The sequence below is a fragment of the Dermochelys coriacea genome, chromosome 8 (genome assembly GCF_009764565.3).
Source record: "Dermochelys coriacea isolate rDerCor1 chromosome 8, rDerCor1.pri.v4, whole genome shotgun sequence".
In the NCBI taxonomy this organism is placed as follows: Eukaryota; Metazoa; Chordata; order Testudines; family Dermochelyidae; genus Dermochelys; species Dermochelys coriacea.
Window position 1 is genome coordinate 71,774,270 of NC_050075.1, and position 22,169 is coordinate 71,796,438.

Below are 22,169 nucleotides of genomic sequence, written 5' to 3' on the forward strand. Positions count from 1 at the left end.
TGTACCTTAGAAAGATGACCACACACTAAATTGTTTGCCTCTATGCAAAGCCAGCAGACAGCAAGGAAAATCTGAAAATATAAAAGAGAATAAGCCAGAATGTTAATAGAGTAGTTGAAACATTTTGTACGTTAGACTAAGAAAAACAAAAACACAAAAGAAAGCTAAAAGTGTCCAGAAATAGGGCAAAACACCCAGTAAGTTGTCTGAAAAGTCACTTAGGAGGATTTCAAATTGTATTCAAAATAGTGTTACACCCTACAACGGTAGTGATATTTTAATAATGAATAGATCTTGTCTCTACTTTACAATAATGCTATCAACAAATCATAAAAACCAATTCTGCTATAAATTATTCCACTGTTAAAAAAAACTTCTAGAACAAGCAAAATATTGCTATGAAGATGCACCATGTAAGTGATGATTTTCCCATCACAATTCACAGCTTTGTTAAATATCAATAATAAAGTGAAAAGAAAATTATGAAAATATACCAAAGCCAAAAATTTGTTAACGTACTAAGTGTCTCTGATGTCTTTATTGATGTACAGCTGCTAATGTCCCCTCTGTATTATGGAGGTCAGAGACACAAATAGCCACAGATCTTCAAGTTTCAGATATAGTGATCTTCATTCTTCATCTGGGCTTGTGGCTGTGTAATGCCAAATAAAGAAGCTTCTTGAATGTTATTCTAAACAGAACTTGCAGAATTCATTGCTGAAAACACATAAAAGGTTCTGTACCTTCATCCACTTTTGTCAATCAGAGATCACACATCTTACACCTCTTCTCTTTCGAGCTTAAATTACTGACATTCTATTTAATTGTTTGCTTACATGTTCATTTATTTGAATCTTTCATCGGTGATATATATGGCCAAGCCGTGTTAAAGACCTATTTCTTGAGCTGTGCTCTGACTGGCATATTGAGCACTGATGTAGTTTATCTTTTAGGAATCCCACTATTGTGTGTGTTTGAGGTCAGACAATGCTCATGCCTTTCCCAAAAGATGCCTAAAAACTCCACCATTGTTGGTCCTCGTAATATTTTACAGGTTTCAGAGTAGCAGCCGTGTTTGTCTGTATTCGCAAAAAGAAAAGGAGTACTTGTGGCACCTTAGAGACTAACAAATTTATTAGAGCATAAGCTTTCGTGAGTTACAGCTCACTTCATCGGATGCATTTGGTGGAAAAAACAGAGGAGAGATTTATATACACACACACAGAGAACATGAAACAATGGGTTTATCATACACACTGTAAGGAGAGTGATCACTTAAGATAAGCCATCACCAACAGCAGGGGGGGGAAAGGAGGAAAACCTTTCATGGTGACAAGCAGGTAGGCTAATTCCAGCAGTTAACAAGAATATCAGAGGAACAGTGGGGGGTGGGGTGGGAGGGAGAAATACCATGGGGAAATAGTTTTACTTTGTGTAATGACTCATCCATTCCCAGTCTCTATTCAAGCCTAAATTAATTGTATCCAGTTTGCAAATTAATTCCAATTCAGCAGTCTCTCGTTGGAGTCTGTTTTTGAAGCTTTTTTGTTGAAGTATAGCCACTCTTAGGTCTGTGATCGAGTGACCAGAGAGATTGAAGTGTTCTCCAACTGGTTTTTGAATGTTATAATTCTTGACGTCTGATTTGTGTCCATTCATTCTTTTACGTAGAGACTGTCCAGTTTGGCCAATGTACATGGCAGAGGGGCATTGCTGGCACATGATGGCACATATCACATTGGTAGATGCGCAGGTGAACGAGCCTCTGATAGTGTGGCTGATGTGATTAGGCTACCTGCTTGTCACCATGAAAGGTTTTCCTCCTTTCCCCCCCCTGCTGTTGGTGATGGCTTATCTTAAGTGATCATTCTCCTTACAGTGTGTATGATAAACCCATTGTTTCATGTTCTCTGTGTGTGTGTATATAAATCTCTCCTCCGTTTTTTCCACCAAATGCATCCGATGAAGTGAGCTGTAACTCACGAAAGCTTATGCTCTAATAAATTTGTTAGTCTCTAAGGTGCCACAAGTACTCCTTTTCTTTTTGCGTAATATTTTATAAAGCAATTAAATCAACAGCTTAAGCAGTTGACTAGCAATAATTAGCCTAATGTGGGCTGCTCCACGAGGCATACCTTGAGTCAGTCCAGAAACTGAAGCGAGTGCAGAATGCAGCTGACCTTTTATTAGTGCTTCATGTGGACAGCTCATACCAGTGCTCCTTAGACTTCTGGAAACTCACTGCTTGTCTGCAAGTATTCAGCTGAACTCAAGGGACTTAAGAACAGGCATCCTGACAGTGGTAATCAGAAAGATGTTTGCCCTAGAAATCCCTTAGCTGGGGCTGGGGGAAGGGGCAGGAGGAAAGAGGAGAGGAAGACAGTCTGCTGGCATTTGATTCTCCATTAGGAGCCCTCATTTGCAGTACTCACTGTCTACCTCTTGATCGCCAGAGCCTGGTATTTGTTAATCTTTCATGTTTCCTCTCAGGTGTTCTTGGAGGGAGTGGGTTAAGGACTACAGGATGGTCAAATATGGGATTATAAATGTATATCATGATGGGCCCTGATCCTGCAGTCTCACCAAGTTCATTATGTCTGCAGGATTGGGTAACGTGGTGAGCAAGTGCTTTAATACTGTATGATTAATTCATTATGTATGCAGTGAGTTTTTCATTTTGTATTATTTTTTTTAATCTTGTAAAATCACCTAGGACCACAGAGAGGTGCTTCACAGACACGTAAATACTGAGAATGACAGACAGTAAGTAAAATTGTTATGCAGGTTTATAAACTCATCACGTTTACTCTTTAGTAAATTTCAAGTGCATCTAAATTCTTTAAATATTGTATTAATTTAATAGAGCATCTGTTTAACTTTTCACACTACATATTGATGTGAATTGCCCCTCTGTCCCACACAAAGCATTGTGGAATTCCATTGCATTGGGTCAAGTACTATTTCGTTGCCCTGAGATCTTATTTTGGTGGACATCAGACAATATGTCTCAAATTAATTTGGAGTGTCAAATATCTTTTGACAAGCCATTCACACCTCTCTACTTACTGCAAGGTCTACGCAGATTTTAATGTCAAGACAGATCCAACTTATATTTTAAGAAGTTCACATCCAGCAGGTATGGACTAAATTCTGTATACACCAAAATCCCTAACATATGCATAAACTGCTCTTAATAATTAAATTCACTACTTTCACCTCTAAAAAGTCAGTCACCAGTTTTCTGAGGCTACCAGAAATCACCAGCACTCCATATTAAAAAAAAAAAAAAAGTATTTCTAAATTAAATAGTTTTTGATGTACTGTCAACTTGGCTCAAAACTTCCATAAAAATTCTACCCCAGCATAAGATCATAATGGAAAATTTCAGGGAGACTGATCTACATTTTGTAGAGAATTAGGGAAGTCAAAACCAGACTTGTGGTAAAAGTTAGCTATCACTTCACCATAGACTGACACCTGCACAATCAATTAAAAAAATTAATGATCACTACCTGAAAATTATGTAGTTTTACAAAATGTGGGAAATTTATCTTACAAATAAAATGTAACAAAGCAAGCTAAAACGGAATATTTAATTCTTAAGGACTAGGAAAGAGGATTAAAACCAATTTTGTATTAAACTTTATTAAAATTGAGTTTTTACATATTTAAAATATTTTTATCCAAATTACACAATATTTAAGAAAATTATATGCAAGCACTTGCATAAAATCTGTAAAATCATAACTGCGCAATATATAGCAATATATACCATGATCCAAAACTGTAGGTCAGGACACTAGAATACCTGAGTTTTCAATAGGCTGGTTTTCCAGATGTCACTGATTCTTACAGTTTTATTTCATAATGTATCTGATCTCATATAAAGAACACTTCTTTGGTTGGCAGAAACCTCACTGAAGAGGAAGATCAATCAGAAATATATTCAAGGCTTATCTTCAGAATCTTCTCCCAAATGAAGATCCACTGTTTGAGATGTCAGGAAGGACTCCCAGGTAGCAAGGCACTTAAAGAAAACAGATACTTATGAATAAGGAATATGTGTTTTTGGTAAAACTGGTAGCTAAGGAGAAAACAAGAAAAGACCTATATCTATCTACCACAAACTGCTTCTTGAGGAGTTACAGTGAGTAATAAATATGGTTTCCTAGACAGATCAAGGATGTACTGTTAGCCAACATGCTGAGCTACAAATAAATATCACTCTTAGATAATGACAAGCATACACTGCAAGCATCACAAGTGTACATATTAGCATAAGGGATGACACGGTAAGGAGTCTTCCATTAATTATGCTCTTCTTTAATCTCTCCCTTTACATACAGGCTAAGATATCTTCCAAATAGACTGCATCAAATTAAAAGGAATTCAACATCAAACTGCAAGTTATAGTTCCTTATCAATCTCTAAGGATTCATACTTGGAGATCTAATATCCTTTCTCAGTTAAATTAAATCAAATCCATTTGTTTCTAAACACTCGAAGTCACAGATTTTTCTGTGTACTAAGGAACAGAATCAAAGAGATGAGGAAAAATGTAGCTTTTCTAGGACAAACATATACTCCTCATGATGGCAAAACATATTTTTAATGTTGCAAACAGTTTTTCATTTTAGGAACCAATGTTATATATATTCGTATCAAACTCCTTTGATAAATCTTTTTCGGCTCAAGTTGATTTGTATGAATATCTGTAGCTCAGAACACAAACTTGCTTGGCAAACCATTTCAAATTACAGGTGAATGTTAAAATGTCAGTTCTCAGAGAAAACCCATGATTAATGATTGTTGTGTGCACTGTCAGTTACTACCAAAGCTTTCAAACTTTCCAAGTTTCTGTCACCTAGAGTGAGCCATTACAAAGGTGCAAAACATTCAGTGCTGCCACTATGTTGTGGTAGCTTTACCACTTTTGATGCTACAGGAAAGCATGAAATTGTGACTGCTTTCATGAAATGTAGTTTTCTTATCCAAATATCTGTTAATACAGAAGAATACCACACCTTAATTACTACTTCCTGTACACAATCTTTTCAAGAAGAATCTACAAAACTGATATTAAATAAGTCTTCTGACCATCTATAGGGAAAAGCACTTATATTAAATACCGAGCAGCATGCTCCATTTATTCAAACTTAGTATTAATTCCAATTGCTCTGAAAATGGCATTGTTCCTTGTGTGAAAAACTTTTGGAATAAGCTATTTAAGCTACAGTAGTTTACTATACCTGAATAAAATAAAATACATAGCATTCATCATTGCTTGGCAGAAGTAAAAAGATCAAACAGATGAAGTTACAGCTTTTGTCTTATCTGACATATGTATCGGAAAAACCTTCAAAATTCAGCCATGAAATCTCTATTTATTAATAGTGATAGATGTGTCCTTGTCACAAAAGCCCTGGATTCCATGATTTTCAGGGTTTTTTTTTTCTTTTAAAGTGACCAAATCTTGGTATTCCTCGACACCTGCATTAAAGCAAATACACACGCTCCCTGACTTACGCAATCGTTCCGGTCTGGAACGCCTTGCATAACTTGAATTTTGCGTAAGTTGGAAACATATACCCGACCATTATGCTAACCCACCTCCCCCCACCCCCATTTCTAGCTTACGGAACTTTTTCCGTAAGTGCAGATTTGCGTAAGTCGGGTCTTGCATAACCCGGGGAGCGTCTGTAGGTGGGATGGTGAAAAGATCACAAGTAATCTTGACAGAAGATCCCAAAGGTCAGGACACAGGGAAGCACAGGAGGACAAAGAGCAGGGGATGAATGACAACACAAGGGACCAGAACCATGTATTCAAGAAAAATGAAGGAAACCTTGGCTCAAAAGAATGACATTGTAAGATATAAAGGGTTAGTATCGAAACGCCCAAGAGAGCAACAAAAGAAAATATTTAGAAGCCTTATTCTGTATGGATCCTTGGTTACTACAGAACATGTCAGTGACTCTATGGTTTGTATTTATTCACAAGGTGCCTTACATCATCCCTTGTGCTAAAGAACCCCTGTGTTCAGAGACCCTCTGACCCTTTCTTGGTCATTCCCTGCTGACAAAATCCCTTACTGATTTCCATTTTCTCTGCTGCAAGTGGTAACCCTGTATCTCCATTAAGGAGATGGGCACCTCAGTTTCAAAGGAGGGAGGGGAATGAAACCATAAAATAGGATTCATGTGAAGAGCTGCATTTCTGTATTGAATGACTAGATTGGGGAAAAGTTACTTTGAGATGGCAAAAGAGGGCTGAATACGAGAAGAGAAGCAGCAAAACAGTGTTAAAGAGGAGCAGTGGGTGCCAGTTGATTTATCGGTGGAAATTAAGGTTGGTTTTGACATTCTGTATCAAGTCCCTAATAAACGGAGTTGTTATAGATTCTCTCTCTCTCTCTCTCCTATATATAATATCACAGCAGCTGAGAATATCTGAGATAAAACTTGAGTTGGAGGCTTCCTCTTGGTGTAAAGTGACCAAGGGGTGGCTACTTGCCGGGTGCTTTCCAATGATGATCCTAGATTCTGGGATTTGTTTCCCCACCTTGGTTCACCAGTGCCAAGACTGGCTTATCTTCACGGAATGTTGCAAGGCACATCTATTTTCTTAAACTTTTTCTGGGGATTGAGAAGGGTGCTCTATCAGGATGTGTGCTGAATGATGTTTGCTGAAAAGTTTTTTTTTTTTCATACTAGTTAACTGCTTTTTGAATTGTTTTAGATTTTGTCCATGTGACTAAAGACTTCACAATTCATACATCTGAATAACTTAAATAAAAATAGCAGCGCTGTTTGGAAGATGAGTGACATTGTATTACCACTGCAAACTGAGACAAAACAGGTTTTTAAACTAATTCACACTACATTTGTTCATCTTTTTTATAGAACCAGTTCACTGAAGTCTTTTCAAGCAAAGATGTAAAGATCTTTTGTATGTTGTTCAATTTTTAATTTATTCTCATTTATATAACAAATTCATTTCCCAAAATATAGGAATTACTGTGGCTCATTTTGTTGTCAGACATCACTGTGGTGCTACAGCTGACAAGATTTATAATTAACTAACACAAAACTAGGTCTCTGTGCCTTAGGCTCACGCTTTTTATACTGTGAAACATGAACTACATAAAATCACATTACTTTAAAAATATATACTTTAACCATTCTTCTAGACTTGTTTAGTTCTTCTGGTAGAGAGAAAAAGGAGATTCTAAATAAAGGATCATCAACAGGCTTCAACCAGAAAGACAGAAAAAAATGTTAATAGGAAATTTAATTTGTACATATAGGCTTGTCATTTCGAGTGCAATTATTCATAAAACTACTGTAGATCACAGCAAAAAGCTAAATATGCAAAAATGAAGCAACAAGATCTTAAGTAATGCTACTTTATCTAAAGCTAAAATGAATGTGTATTTCATTAGAGCACTGCTGAGTTACATATTTATATTGAATTATTTTTAGTAATAACACTGAAAAGGTCTCCACACTGCACAGCTGCATGTCTAATTCACGGATAAAATATAAAAAACAGATTGCACAATAATAATGGCAGAAGCAGCATGAAGTATTTAAAGATGCATAATTGTTTCCATTTCCATCCCCCCTATTTTCAGTGTCTAATGACATTCTTAAAAATCATTTTTGGGAAGTGAGTTTTCTAGGCTGAGTTTCTATTTCTTTTTATAGAGGACTGAGCATGTACAGTTCAGCAGTTCTTGAGCACAAAAAAAAAATGAGGGAGACAGATGGGGTAGGAAAAAGCCACTTCCCATTATAAACAAGATAGCTTTGCTTTTAATTCCTATAGCTGAAATGACTGGAGGTTGGAAGGTGAAATCAGGCATCCAAATTGCCCTTAGAGGAGAGTACTCTGTCTTCTGGAGGAAAATAGATTTTGATTTAACCAAGTTTGGAAATTTAAAAAAAAAACAAAACCCACCACACACAATGCATTTGTTAAGCTTATAAAGTGGAGCTCCTAAGGTAGGATGGGAAGCACGTGCATGTGCCACTAACATAACTGTGCAAGGATATGACTAGCCAAATGAAGTACTTGTGGCACTTTAGAGACTAACAAATTTATTTGAGCATAAGCTTTCGTGAGCTACAGCTCACTTCATCGGATGCATTTGGTGAAAAATACCTATTTGGTGGTATTTTCCACCAAATGCATCCGATGAAGTGAGCTGTAGCTCACGAAAGCTTATGCTCAAATAAATTTGTTAGTCTCTAAGGAGCCACAAGTATTCCTTTTCTTTTTGCGAATACAGACTAACACGGCTGCTACTCTGAAAGACTAGCCAAATGTGTCAATATGAAGACATTCAGGGTGCACTACAAATCAATCCATTTTTCAAAGGTTTTTCCTAGGAAGAGGAGGTTGAATAAAGTTTTGGAGTTGGAGAGAAGAAGTTACTTTATTAGGTATGTGGCTTTTTTGGCCCATTTTTGCACGTGTTTGACTGTACAGCACCTTGGGTTGTGGATAGGAACTTTTTTATAAATTTGAATCAATAAATAAGACGCTAGCATAGAAAATTACTTAAATTCTCTGAGAACAGCAAGCAATGTTTGTACTGGTAAGGATCTCGCTATCCTATCAAAGATAAACTAGCTCTCCTTCTGACTAATCTGCAAAGGCTGAACAGGACTACAGTAGTCTGACACATGAAAAAGGTGAAATTAGAAGCTATCTTTTAAAAGAAAGGCTCATTTGCGCAGAAGAAAAAATATTTTTCGCTCAGTGCCAAAAATTAATTAAATATCACTTGTCACTGTACATTATGAAAGGAATTCTACCTCTACTCAATGGAGTGTTTAACATACACTGGAAAACACAAGCTCTAGGATTTACAGTCATTTGGTTCCACAAAGCCCAAATTTTTCTGGCCTTCAGGTTTTATTGCAAAGCCCAGCCATTTTACTCAGGCTTTTCTATAAGGAATGGGTTACCAAGGCTCTTTTTCTTTTGATGGTGGCAGTTTTGTTAATATGATTTTAATTTTATTGGTACTAGTAGAGATTGTGAGAAAAAGCATGTGAGGAAAACAAATAGGAGTAATTGCAGTAGTTCTCTGAAGCCAGTGTTCAGTACTTCGTTATCTGCTTTGCTTTCACTAAATTGTATCATGTGATCTTTAATTTTAGATATACTAGTAACAAAATAAAATGTTGTGTAGTGACTTTTTGTATCTTGTTTTATTTTACTAAATATTAGGTTTTTTCCAGTATGGCTGTGAAGAACTTTTTTACACACCAGAATGAGAAAATATTTAACTGACACTTCAATTGGTCATAATCAGTTCTAAGCCATAGGTGACTTGCCGAGCTGTAAACTCAACCTTTTGGACATGTTTGTTAACAACTTTATGTTTCCAGTATTTTGCAACTAGTCTGCAATCTAATACATGATACCTAAGTGACTCCTGTGCCCAAGTCAATGGAGATACATATCAGTGCAACAAATCTGCCTGCATCGCTCCAAATGCAGGATCAGTGCTTTGTCCACTGATCCCACCTATATAATTTCTTAAAAGAAAAACAGTGATTTGTTACGATTCAGGAATAAAACTACTGTAACAAAAGATTTTTTAAAATATCTGTTATAGTTTTAATATCTCCATCTAATGGAGAAAAATCTCTCTACATTAGACCTGCCATTTTAGTGATGAAAATTTGTCAGTAGTTTACATTTTGTAATTAGATAGAATGATCTGAGTATTTCATTGCACCGCACTTTTCCACAACTAGTAATATAAAAAAAAAAAGTGCCAAATGTCAAAGATTAAGCTCAGGCACTTCTGCTTTGCAACTATAAACATGCTTAAAAATTAAAGTTTTGCACTCTTCACTTGTCTTTAATGATATACTAGGCGGCTGTAAGGGTAATTTTATTTTTAAGTTCTTTGTTGGTTTAAGACATTAGAAAATACCCGGTTCTGACTTTGCCGTTTTCGATGAAAGAACTAGGTTCAATATTTTGAGGACCTGGATGCTGACTGCATTTGGACTTGCTATAAATGTTGTATATAACCCCCACCCCCCTCATCCATCTCTCTAAATAAATTCTTTCAGGCATTATAATAAGGCAAAAAGGGTACACAAACCATTTCAAAAAATAATTTGCAGGTCACCAACAGTGGTGCATTCCTAGGACATCTTCACAGGAGAGGAAAAGTGGCTTATAGATTCCTGTATGCTTCAGATAGCCACATGCTCCTCATCCCACTCAAACAAATCAGAAAATTTCTGTATAAAAAGAGCTTTGTGAGAAATTACCTAAAAAAGCCCTATTTGTTCAGTTTATCAGTTTGATAGTACTTGATAGAGGCCTTTACAAAAACTGTCTGTGATATTTAAATTAAAGTCCTAACTAAACTAAGACCATTTCTTTTCATAAAAGAGAATCCAGGGACTGTATCTGTGTCTCATTTTATCCAGAAGTTAACCAGATATTCCTTTATGGATAACATTTCTACATATTCTTAATGTAGTCAGAGGTCACAAGATGACTGAAAAAGAAGAGGATACCAAAAAACTTTAACGTCTGATTTCAGCAAATACTTGATCTTAATATACAATAGCAGATCGTCAATGTCCATGCCTCCCGCAGACAATATGTTAATTAAGTGGACCGGATTATCATGAGTTCTGTCTTTTCAATTACATTCTATTGTGATGATTTGTAAAATCAGGACACAGTCATCCATTCAGAGTAAGCCACAAAAAGCTCAGAAAAAGGAGATTGCAAAGTATCAAAATTGTATTAATAAAGGATACAAATGATTTCTTTCCCAATAAACAAATAGTTTATTGAGCTACAATACATTTTTCAAAGTAAAGAGAAGCTTTTAAACAAAAACAAAACACAAAAATGAAAAAAGCACTCAAATTTCTAGTTTACCAAGATTCTTACAAAATGTACACTGAGAACAATACCATTTTTTGATCATGAAGAAGCTTCACAGAACACGCTGCAAACCCTGTCAAATATTTTCTAGTTCTCCTTATAAATAAGTATATACACTCTCTTTAATCAGAAAGTGTATACACTTGTCAAAGGTGTCATTACAAAGACTATTAGAAACCATACATTTGCAGATAAAAGTCTTGGGATGACACTGTTTGCTCTCTTTCTAGATTAAGGGAGATTTCATTTATGTAAAGTCCCAAAGTATCTATTTGTTGTACACCATTATATAAAAGGACACAGCTTTAGTAGACTTTAAAAAAAATTAAGCGTATAATACATTCTCCCTGTAATTTTTCCAAAACTATTTTGTGTTGATTTTGTTGATTGTTTGCAATTTGAAGGATAAGAGATCTTTCCTAGTTCATCAAGTACTGGGAATACAGTTAATTTTAAAAGATGGAAGAAAAAAAAAGTTTTCTTTTATACAAAATCATTTACATGAGCGAGTTTTCAGGGAAGCATCCTCATTCAACCCCAGTAAAAGGTTTTCCCAACTGAAACACTATAGCTCACATTGAACAGAAAAAAATATATGTTCAAATTTTTGTGCTTAGTAAAACAAGACTGCCCCCTGTGGATGATGAACTTAGGATCAGAATGCCGGGGCTCAAGTAAAATACAGACCGTGTATACTGGCCAATTAAAGACCAATTTGACAAAAATAAATATTGAATTTGAACTTAACACGTTCAAATGAGGATACAGACAATTATTTTTAAAAACAATGTACTGACTTCTAAGAGGAATTGAAATAAACAAAAAGCAATAAAAAAAAAGGTGCGTTTTACCTGTTCATAATAGTGGATATTATTTTCGGTCACATTAAGAAATGCTGTTTTCATATCATGTTGCATGTTTTGTTTCCATCTATCCCAGTCAGCTTTCAGAGCATTATTGGCACATTCCACTTTATCTTCAAGATTTCCAATCTCTTCTGTAAGCTAAGTAAGTTATTTAGAGACGGTCATTATTTAAAACGTGCTTGAAACCTACTGGTCATAGTATAGTAAGCTGAACGGAATAGAAGAACATAGCATAATATTCAACTCAGGGTGAAGAAAGTCCTGTGCTTTGTTGTTAATCTTAGATTTTATACAAACTTAGTACCTCAATACAATTTCTAAACTACTAATATGACCCAAAAATCCAGAAAAGAATTAAACGTTACCAAAAATAACCTTGTCAATGGTAAAGTTTGTCTTTGGTACCACATTATTTGCACTTAACAGAAATGCTTTTCCTCTCTGCCAAAAAATAAAAACCACAAAACCACACCCACCACCACACCTCTGTGGGATGCAGAATGCAATTATCCAAACTGGAGTTTTGGCCAGGCCATCTGAGAAAATTGTGCTGGGGTCTTTAATGATCTATATGTTCTGAAAGACCATTCAGAGAGGGAAGGCAATGGAACTTTTATGCAGGAACTTTCCACTTTCCTGTATTGCACCTTACAGTCTGACTGAGGAACTAATCAGTGTGGGAGAAAAAAAAATTAAAACAAGGGTCTTTGCTGCAGGCTAATTTTCATTTCTGCAGAAGCCTTCTCAGGGAGCCTGGATCTGCAGCCTTCAGGCTGGTGAGCCGATAGTTTCTTCTAATTACTATAGATGCCAAAACTGAGTGTTGAGCCTGGTGAAATATGAGACATATAATGGGGTAAGGTCCTCTACCTAATGAGCTATCTAGCCCTTCCAATAACTGCTCTTACCTTTGTGCCCATTGCAGTTTCTGAATCAAGCATGATAAATCTGGCTGGCAGCAAATATGGAAACTGATAAATATTCTAGTCATGGAGCAAATTACTGTTCTGGGATTGCACAATGCCCATTGGTAATATATACTCTTTTCTGAAGAAAGGATTTGTTGTTGTTGGTTTGTTTTTGTTTAAGAGATTAGGTGCAAGTTCTTATCTTGATAGAATTTTTTTCTGCCAATTCTTCAATGAGCGAAGTGCCAAGAATGAGAAAATTGAACACAGTAACTGGAACTTACTGAAGGAAAACAAATATACAAGTTACCCCAGTAGACCCAAATGAGCCAATGTTCTATATTTAGCGGGAGCACAGATGAAGAGCAGCTCTATAGTGGCTTAGCTGCAATTCTGCAAGACTCAGCTGTGCCCTATGGACCTGGGAAACTCAGGCAGAAATATTGCCAATAATGCAACTGGTAGTTTCAGCCACCCTCTTCTGTTCCCTTTACAAGGGCCCAGACGCCATTTATCAGGCATCCTGTGTCTCAAACACTCTGCTCTGTTCTCAGGTCAAGAGCGCCATTGGTGTGAAGTTGAATAATTCCCCTGAAGCTAAGCAGCTCAAAGGGCATAAGCTCCAAAAGTTTGCAATAATCAGTGAGGCCTTTAGATAATTACGGTTCAACTGTATTTTAACATGCACAGAATGCGTATGATTCAAAATTCAGACCACACCACAGAGTATGGAGAGCTTGAGGTGTGCACCCACTGCTCTAAACAAGCCACGAAGGACATTGTTCCGATATAAGTAGTGCCTGTGGCACAACATACTTCTTTAGAACCTCAGAAAGTGTCCCTTTTTAAAACCCTCACAGACCAAGAGACTTCATCTGCCATCCTAAGACTCTGTGCTGTGTCCATTGGTGAAAGTAGCACATGAAAATCCCTTGCTGTAAGAAAAATACTGCCTCTGTAACCAAGCGGAGACAACCTGAATTAGTCAAGCAGCCCACTACCTGGAACATTTCCATTACAAAAGACTATGTGGAAATTTCTCTTTGCTTCCCATGTATTTTCAGCATGCACTTCACCAATCCTTTATGATACAAATGGTTGGGCACATTATGAGACTGCTACCATCAATGCTCTCATGATTTTTCGCCTCTTACTTCAACCATCTCAAATAATCAGTAAAACCAAGATGATCTATGAGGCAATGCCATAAAGAGGACATTTAGAGCTATTGTATCAATAGTCCTGGACATGATTCTAAAGCCAATCAATCCATCATTTTGCTGGGAAGACAGAGCATTCCCTAACATTATCTAGAATCTATCAAGTTCTGTCTCGGGAGACCAGACAATCAAAACAGGTCCTTCTTCCTGATGGATAAGAGCCGCCCAGGACCAAACTGTAGAACATAAAGGTTGATGTGTGTATTAAAGAATAATCCTCACCTTTCTGACCTCCAATTTCAACTCAAAAGTAGATCCACAGTGGGGCAAACTATAGGAGTAGAACCATATTGCCTCTCATAGCAGCCATAAACACCTGGAAGGAACATCTTCTGAGAGGATATTGACATCAATAAGCCTTACCAGCCATTTCCCCTTGCTTATCACCTTTAAGCCTATCCTTTCCCCATTCCAAGATTTATACCTGGGATGAATGTACTTAATTATATCCAGTTTCCTATGCTGGAGATTGGATCCTTCTCCCCAGGCTCCTCTTGGTTCATGACTCACTAAATACCCAGCCAACAACAAGTACATAACTAATAGTTTTACAGGACTGAACATCCATCCTGTTCAAATAATGATCAGCAGTAATAATGAACAGCAGTAATTCTATAGACCACCAGCCTTGTATTCAGCAGCATGAAGCAAAACAAGACCACAGTCAGTTAATAGCCTAGTTTCCAAAACTTCAATATGTGGTGAAGCTCAAGGAACCAAAATTACTCTTTTGGCCATATCCTGTATGATCTAATTGTGTTTTTAAAAAACACTAAAGCAGACTGCCTTAGAAATTAAAATATAGGTTGAGTTTTTTTTCCTTCAAAATACCACGCATTTTTAATTAATTAATTTAATAATTTAATTTTAATTTTAACGCGTTGCAGGAAGACAGTTTAATGAACTGGGCAACATACCTGCAAAATGAATTTTCTATCTCATAAGTAGGCTGGGCAGAATTCAGTTAATTTTATTTGTTTGTAATTTCAAGAGTTAATATTTATTTTTAAGCTTTTTTATTTTTATCATTTAAATTTTCTCAGTTGTATGAAATTATGGGTTTTAGGCATGTTTTTATTTTTATCAGTCTGAATTTTCACAGTTGAAAGAGGAGGTGTCAGATAGTAATTGTTTAATTACAGCAGAAGCTGTATGTAGTGATCTCAAAACGTAAGCCACAAAGCAGGGAATGCAGAACTGCGGCTTCATCTCCTGTCCTAGGCAACACAGAACAGACTGGTCCAAACTCATTGTCCCACAGACATCAGCTGGAGTTTTGTTGATGGAAGGAGCAACTAACTGCTGCAAGATAGACACTGTTTATCACACATTGTTCCAAGACATCCTGGTTTCACCTAGGCTGCACTGGAATTGGTAGCATGAATCAGCAAATCTTTAGTCTTTACAATCAGGGTTGGTAATAGGAGTGTGCTGGGGGATGTTACTCTAGGATACAAAATAGGGTGCTGAGAGGCCACCCCACTACTGAGTGACTCTGGCCCAGGGATGGCAGATGGCCCTCTGCAGTCCCAAGCCAGTGAATGAGTGGGGCTGTGACCACAATGCAGCAGGAGACTCCTTGTGTGGCCAAGGGGCCTGAGGTACCACATCCCTGTGGGAGGCTGTAGTCCTGGCTGGGTAGAGTAGAGACCCCTAGCCACAGGGAGGCCAATCCACTGCTGAATGGTTCCAGCCCAGGGGTGGTGGATGGCCCCTACAACTCCCAGCTGGTACGTGAGTGAGGGGGGCCGTGACAGTATCATTGCAGGGGGCTTCCCGCCTAGCCTAGGCCCCAGGATACCATTTCCATGCAGGCACTAGGTGATGGGGGAACTGCACTCGCCAACTCTATTAATGAGTATTTTTTTCTTCAACTTGTGTGTCAGTTGAAAAACATGGTTTACTGACAACTAACAATTTAAACAGAATCCTTCCAAAACTACGTTTTAGGTGCAGCAGCTTAGGCTGTCCTGGCTATCTGTGGCTGATGATATACCTTCACTTGTGTGGCACTTTCTAGGAAAGCATGTAGAATATTCTTGCAGTAATACATTCTCGCAGTCTTCACTGCAAATAAAAGGCGTGTTCTTAAATCAGGTTTGCTAACTTGCATTAGCTAACTTGGGTTATATCAGCAGTGAAAACACAGAAATTCAGCTTTTAACTCAGGGTTAGTACCTCAAGTTCAACCCCAGGCGTCCACTAGGCTTTAACCTGAGCTGCTAACCTGAGTTAAAAGCAGAGTTGCCATATCTTCACTTTAAGCTGAGCCAGCTGAACACTGGTTAAGAACACACCCTTTTTTTGCAGCGAGGACATACCCGTAGACCTATATTCCGCCTCCAGATATGCAGCATACCCATCTTCAAGTGACGTCCATGGAGGAGTCGGAGCTGCAAGTGTGTCTAGGCAAGAATTTAGACTTTAAGCCTGTATGTTCCATTTTATCATTTTGGCTACGAAGCTTAGAATCTATTTGAAACATACCAAAAAGTAAAACCAAGAACCACCACTCACTTTAGCAGACAAATTCTGAAGCCAAACAAGCCAGCCATGACAGTAGAAATCAGGGAATAAAGGCCTGGTCTCTAAACAGTAACATGCACATAGTATGGTGCTAATCTACAGGATACTTTCTTCCTGTTACAATTTATCCCCACAATAAAACTTGCCTATGAACATATTTTGTTTTGCCAGCCTTACTGAAGCAAGTAGTTTGATAGCATAAGTCTCTTGCAGAGTGATCCCAGCAGAAAAATAGAGTTAAACAGACGTTGCATTATTCACCAAGAACTCATATTCCAGACTATGGCCAGGGGAGAAAGCAATGGTTACTCCCAACAACAACAAAGTGTCTTTATTTGAACTACAAGTTTCCACAGCAAAACCACTCAACACACTGAAGAATACATTATGCACACTCAGCTAACCCAATTATAAACACACAATATAGCTTTCTTCTACCCAGCATTTCTCAATAAAATTCATTTATTTCATTCAAGAGTTGCATGAATTTCTATTTAGCTTTAAGGGTAGCATGTAAACTAGAGAAAATGGTTTATATTGCATACTAATATTAAACCCTTCTAGCCTGGAATTAAAGTAAAACATACAGCCCAAATACAAAAAAAGGAATGTCGGGGAGCTATAAAGCCTCACTTCTGTGTTACTAGTTCAAATCCAGACCTGAACAGTAGAACCACAAAGCTATCATTTAATGGTTATTTGATGGTCTAGGTTAAGTAAATTTCTGGTGTCAGTTCAGGCCAAACTAACTCCTCACGAAGTAACGAGGTATACTAATTAGCACATTTGTTGGCAATTCCAGGAAAGAGGCCAGGACTTACATAGGTATGAAGACTGAGGTCATCTCTCCAGAACAAGGCTGAGTTACGTTAGAGGGCATGACAGGGACAACTGCCAACATCTGTAAATTCTACAAATAAACTAGGATTCTGGAGGACACCAAGTTCCCAACCAACAGTGGGGGTTACATGCCCTCTCTTGTGAATTAGAGGTTTTTTAAAATAATGCAAGTCTTTCAGGGCCTAAAATCTTAACATATTTTTCAGACTGTTCCTAAAGCTCTGTTCTCCTATCAGAACAGTACCCCCCTGAATCCTATATTTTGTTGCAATGCAATGTTGCATCAATGTGTTTTTTCATGCAATGAAAAAATTCAAAACACCAACAAAGGTACATGTAGTGCAACTGAGCACAGGATGGGATCCAGTCATATTATGCTATGCGCACGTAGATCGGACAGAGACTTCTCTTAGAGGAGAGTCTATTGATGGAGATTCTCTAGGTTTTAGTGAGGAGCAGCGGATGGAAGAGGATAAAGTATGGGCCAGATCAGACTAGAAACATTCATATAAAGAATCTGACACATCGGAAAAGGGCAGACAAATAAACAGTGACAAGTTTTTAAAGTGCTTGTACACAAATGCTAGAAGTCTAAATAATAAGATGGGTGAACTAGAGTGCCTTGTGTTAAAGGAGGATATTGATATAATAGGCATCACAGAAACCTGGTGGAGTGGGGACAATCAATGGGACACAATCATTCCGGGGTACAAAATATATCGGAAGGACAGAACAGGTTGTGCCAGGCAGGGGGGAGTGGCACTATAAGTGAAAGAAAATGTAGAATCAAATGAAATAAAAATCAAATGAATCCACATGCTCCATAGAATCTCTGTGGATAGTAATTCCATGCTCTAATAAGAATATAACAGTAGGGTTCTATTATCAACCACATGACCAGGACAGTGATAGTGACGATGAAATGTTAAGGGAGATTAGAAAGGCTATCAAAATAAAAAACTCATTAATAGTGGGGGATTTCAATTATCCCCATACTGACTGGGTACATGTCACCTCAGGACGAAATGCAGACACAAAATTTCTTGATACTTTAAATGACTGCTTCTTGGAGCAGCTGATACAGGAACCCACAGGGGGAGAGGCAACTCTCGATCTAGTCCTGAGTGGAGCGCAGGATCTGGTCCAAGAGGTAACTATAACAGGACCACTTGGAAATAGTGACCATAATATAACAACATTTAATATTCCTGTGGTGGGAAGAACACCTCAACAGCCCAACTCTGTGGCATTTAATTTCAGAAAGGGGAACTATGCAAAAATGAGGCGGTTAAACAGAAATTAAAAGGTACAGAGACTAGAGTGAAATCCCTGCAAACAGCATGGACACTTTTCAAAGACACTATAATAAAGACTCAACTTAAATATATACCCCAAATTAAAAAAACACAGTAAAAGAACTAAAAAAGAGTCACCGTGGCTTAACAACCATGTAAAAGAAGCAGTGAAAGATTAAAAAGACATCTTTTAAAAAGTGGAAGTCAAATCCTAGTGAGGTAAATAGAAAGAAGCATAAACACTGCCAAATTAAATGTAAAAATGTAATAGGAAAAGCCAAAAAGAAGTTTGAAGAACAGCTAGCGAAAAACTCAAAAGGTAATAACAAAATGTTTTTAAAGTATATCAGAAGCAGGAAGCCTGCTAAACAACCAGTGGGGCCCCTGGACGATCGAGATACAAAAGGAGCACTTAAAGACTATAAAGTCATTGCAAAGAAACTAAATGAATTCTTTGCTTCAGTCTTCACAGCTAAGGATGTTAGGGAGATTCCCAAACCTGAGCCATCTTTTGTAGGTGACAAATCTGAGGAATTGTCACAGATTGAAGCGTCACTAGAGGAGGTTTTGGAATTAATTGAGAAACTTAAAAGTAACAAGTCACCAGGACCAGATGATATTCACCCAAGAGTTCTGAAAGAACTCAAATGTGAAATTGCAGAACTATTAACTATGGTTTGTAACTTGTCCTTTAAAATCAGCTACTGTACCCAGTGACTGGAAAATAGCTAATGTAACGCCAATATTTAAGAATAGCTCTAGAGGTGATCCTGGCAATTATAGACCGGTAAGTCTAACGTCAGTACCAGGCAAATTAGATGAAACAATAATAAAGAATAAAATTGTCAGACACATAGAAGAACATAAATTGTTGCGCAAAAGTCAACATGGTTTCTGTAAAGGGAGATCATGTCTTACTAATCTATTAGAGTTCTTTGAGGGGGTCAACAAACATGTGGACAAGGGGGATCCAGTGGACATAGTGTACTTAGATTTCCAGAAAGCCTTTGACAAGGTCCCTCACCGAAGGCTCTTATGTAAATTAAGTGGTCATGGGATAAGAGGGAAGATCCTTTCATGGATTGAGAACTGGTTAAAAGACAGGGAACAAAGGGTAGGAATAAATGGTAAATTTTCAGAATGAAGAGGGGTGTTCCCCAAGGGTCAGTCCTAGTATCAATCCTATTCACCTTATTCATAAATGATCTGGAGAAAGGGATAAACAGTGAAGTGGCAAAGTTTGCAGATGATACTAAACTGCTCAAGATAGTTAAGACCAAAGCAGACTGTGAAGAACTTCAAAAAGATCTTATAAAACTAAGTGACCGGGCAACAAAATGGCAAATGAAATTTAATGTGGATAAATGTAAAGTAATGCACATTAGAAAAAATAACCCCAACTATACATACAATATGATGGGGGCTAATTTAGCTACGACTAATCAGGAGAAAGATCTTGGAGTCTTCATGGATAGTTCTCTGAAGACGTCTACGCAGCGTGCAGTGGCAGTCAAAAAAGCAAACGGGATGTTAGGAATCATTAAAAAAGGGATAGAGAATAAGACGGAGAATATCTTATTGCCCTTATATAAATTCACGGTACGCCCACATCTTCAATACTGCGTACAGATGTGGTCCCCTCATCTCAAAAAAATATACTGGCATTAGAAAAGATTCAGAAAAGGGCATCTAAAATGATTAGCGGTTTGGAACGGGTCCCATATGAGGAGAGATAGAAGAGGCTCGGACTTTCAGCTTGGAAAAGAGGAAACTAAGGGGGGATATGATAGAGGTATATAAAATCATGAATGGTATGGAGAAAGTGAGTAAGGAAAAGTTATTTACTTGTTCCCATAATATTAAGAACTAGGGGCCACCAAATGAAATTAATGGGTAGCAGGTTTAAAACTAATAAAAGGAAGTTCTTCTTCACTCAGCTCACAGTCAACCTGTAGAACTCCTTGCCTGAGTCCTTGTGAAGGCTAGGAATATAACAGGGTTTAAAAAGAGAACTAGATAAATTCATTGATGTTAAGTCCATTAATGGCTATTAGCCAGGATGGACAAGGAATTGTGTCCCTAGCCTCTGTTTGTCAGAGAGTGGAGATGGATGGCTGGAGAGAGATCACTTGATCATTACCTGTTAGGTGCCCACTACCTCTGGGGCACCTGGCATTGGCCACTGTCGGTAGACAGGATTCTGGGCTGGATGGACCTTTGGTCTGACCCAGTATGACCATTCTTACGTTCTTATGTATAGCTGAATCAAATACCACAGTAGTAAACAAACAAATACAGACATTATACAACAAAGTGAAAAAGTGAAGTGAGAGAATGATGGAACACTTAAAACAATTCACCTATCACAATTAAATTTAATTATAAAAGACTTATGTTCTTCCTAAAAATGGTTCTCTGTAAAGTTGAATTAAAAATGTAAAAATTACATCCACAAAAAAAGAAAAGAAAAGATCAGACATGTCAGGAGTTCTCTAAACAAATATAAAACTCCCAATATTTAGGCACTGAAGTAGTAGACCTGTCAGGGTTCCCTCCCCATTCTGAACTCTAGGGTACAGATGTGGGGACCCACATGAAAGATCCCCTAAGCTTATTTCTACCAGCTTAGGTTAAAACTTCTCCAAGGCACAAATTCTTTGCCCTTGGAGGGTGCACTGCAACCACCAAGTGATTTAACAAAGAATCAGGGAAAGGACCACCTGAAGTTCCTATTCCCCCAAAATATCCCCCCAAGTCCATACACCCCCTTTCCTGGGGAGGCTTGAGAATATCATCCTAACCAGTTGGTTACAAAGTGATCACAGATCCAAACCCTTGGGTCTTAGGACAATAGAGAATCAATCAGTCAGGTTCTTAAAAGATGGACTTTATTTTTTTAAAAAGGTAAAAATCACCTCTGTAAAATCAGGATGGAAAATAACTTTACAGGGTAACAAAAGATTCAAAAACACAGCAGAACTTCCTCTAGACTTAGTTTCAAAGTTACAAAAAACAGGAATAAACCTCCCTCCAGCAAAGGAAAATTCACAAGCAAAACAAAAGATAATCTAACACGCCTTGCCTGGCTTTACTTACATTTTTTGTAATATGAGAGACTTTTAGGATGGTTTATAGAAGGAGTTTTCTGACCTGATGCTTCTCTGCTTCCCAAGAGAACACACCAAAATGAAGCCTCCCCCTCGCAAGATTTGAAAGTATCTTTTTACCCCATTAGTCCTTTTGGTCAGGTGCCAACCAGGTTATTTGAGTTTCTTAACCCCTTATAGGTAAGGAGGAACTTTGGGCTACACTTAGCTGTATGGTTATGACAAGACTTAACAGCAGTACTCACGTACTCAAGGACCTGATCCTGTAAACACTTACACACATGAGCAATCAATGAGACTCAGAATGAGATTGCTTAAATACATCCATAAGAATCAGGGCTTTAAACAACAGACATAATGTATAGCTATAGCACTCTTTTTTTTTTCCTCAGTGACTACTGCAAGAGATTTCTGGGGAGGGGTGGAGGGTGAGAGAGGAGAGTATTATAGCATTTGTCATATTGCAATATTAGAAAGA

The 22,169-nt window shown here is 37.6% G+C and overlaps 1 protein-coding gene across 1 annotated transcript in view; it reads right to left on the bottom strand.

Annotated features, from left to right (window-relative positions):
• Positions 1–3,629: 3,629 nt before the first annotated feature.
• The window catches only part of SNX7 (sorting nexin 7), a 51,843-nt gene continuing 33,303 nt past the window's right edge, over positions 3,630–22,169 (bottom strand). Inside the window, exons 8-9 of the mRNA XM_038414580.2 lie at positions 11,781–11,933; positions 3,630–4,027 (exon numbers count right to left, since the gene is read on the bottom strand). Coding sequence (XP_038270508.1) covers positions 3,947–4,027; positions 11,781–11,933 — 234 coding nt within the window. The 3' untranslated portion in view covers positions 3,630–3,946. The remainder of the gene's footprint in view (positions 4,028–11,780; positions 11,934–22,169) is intronic.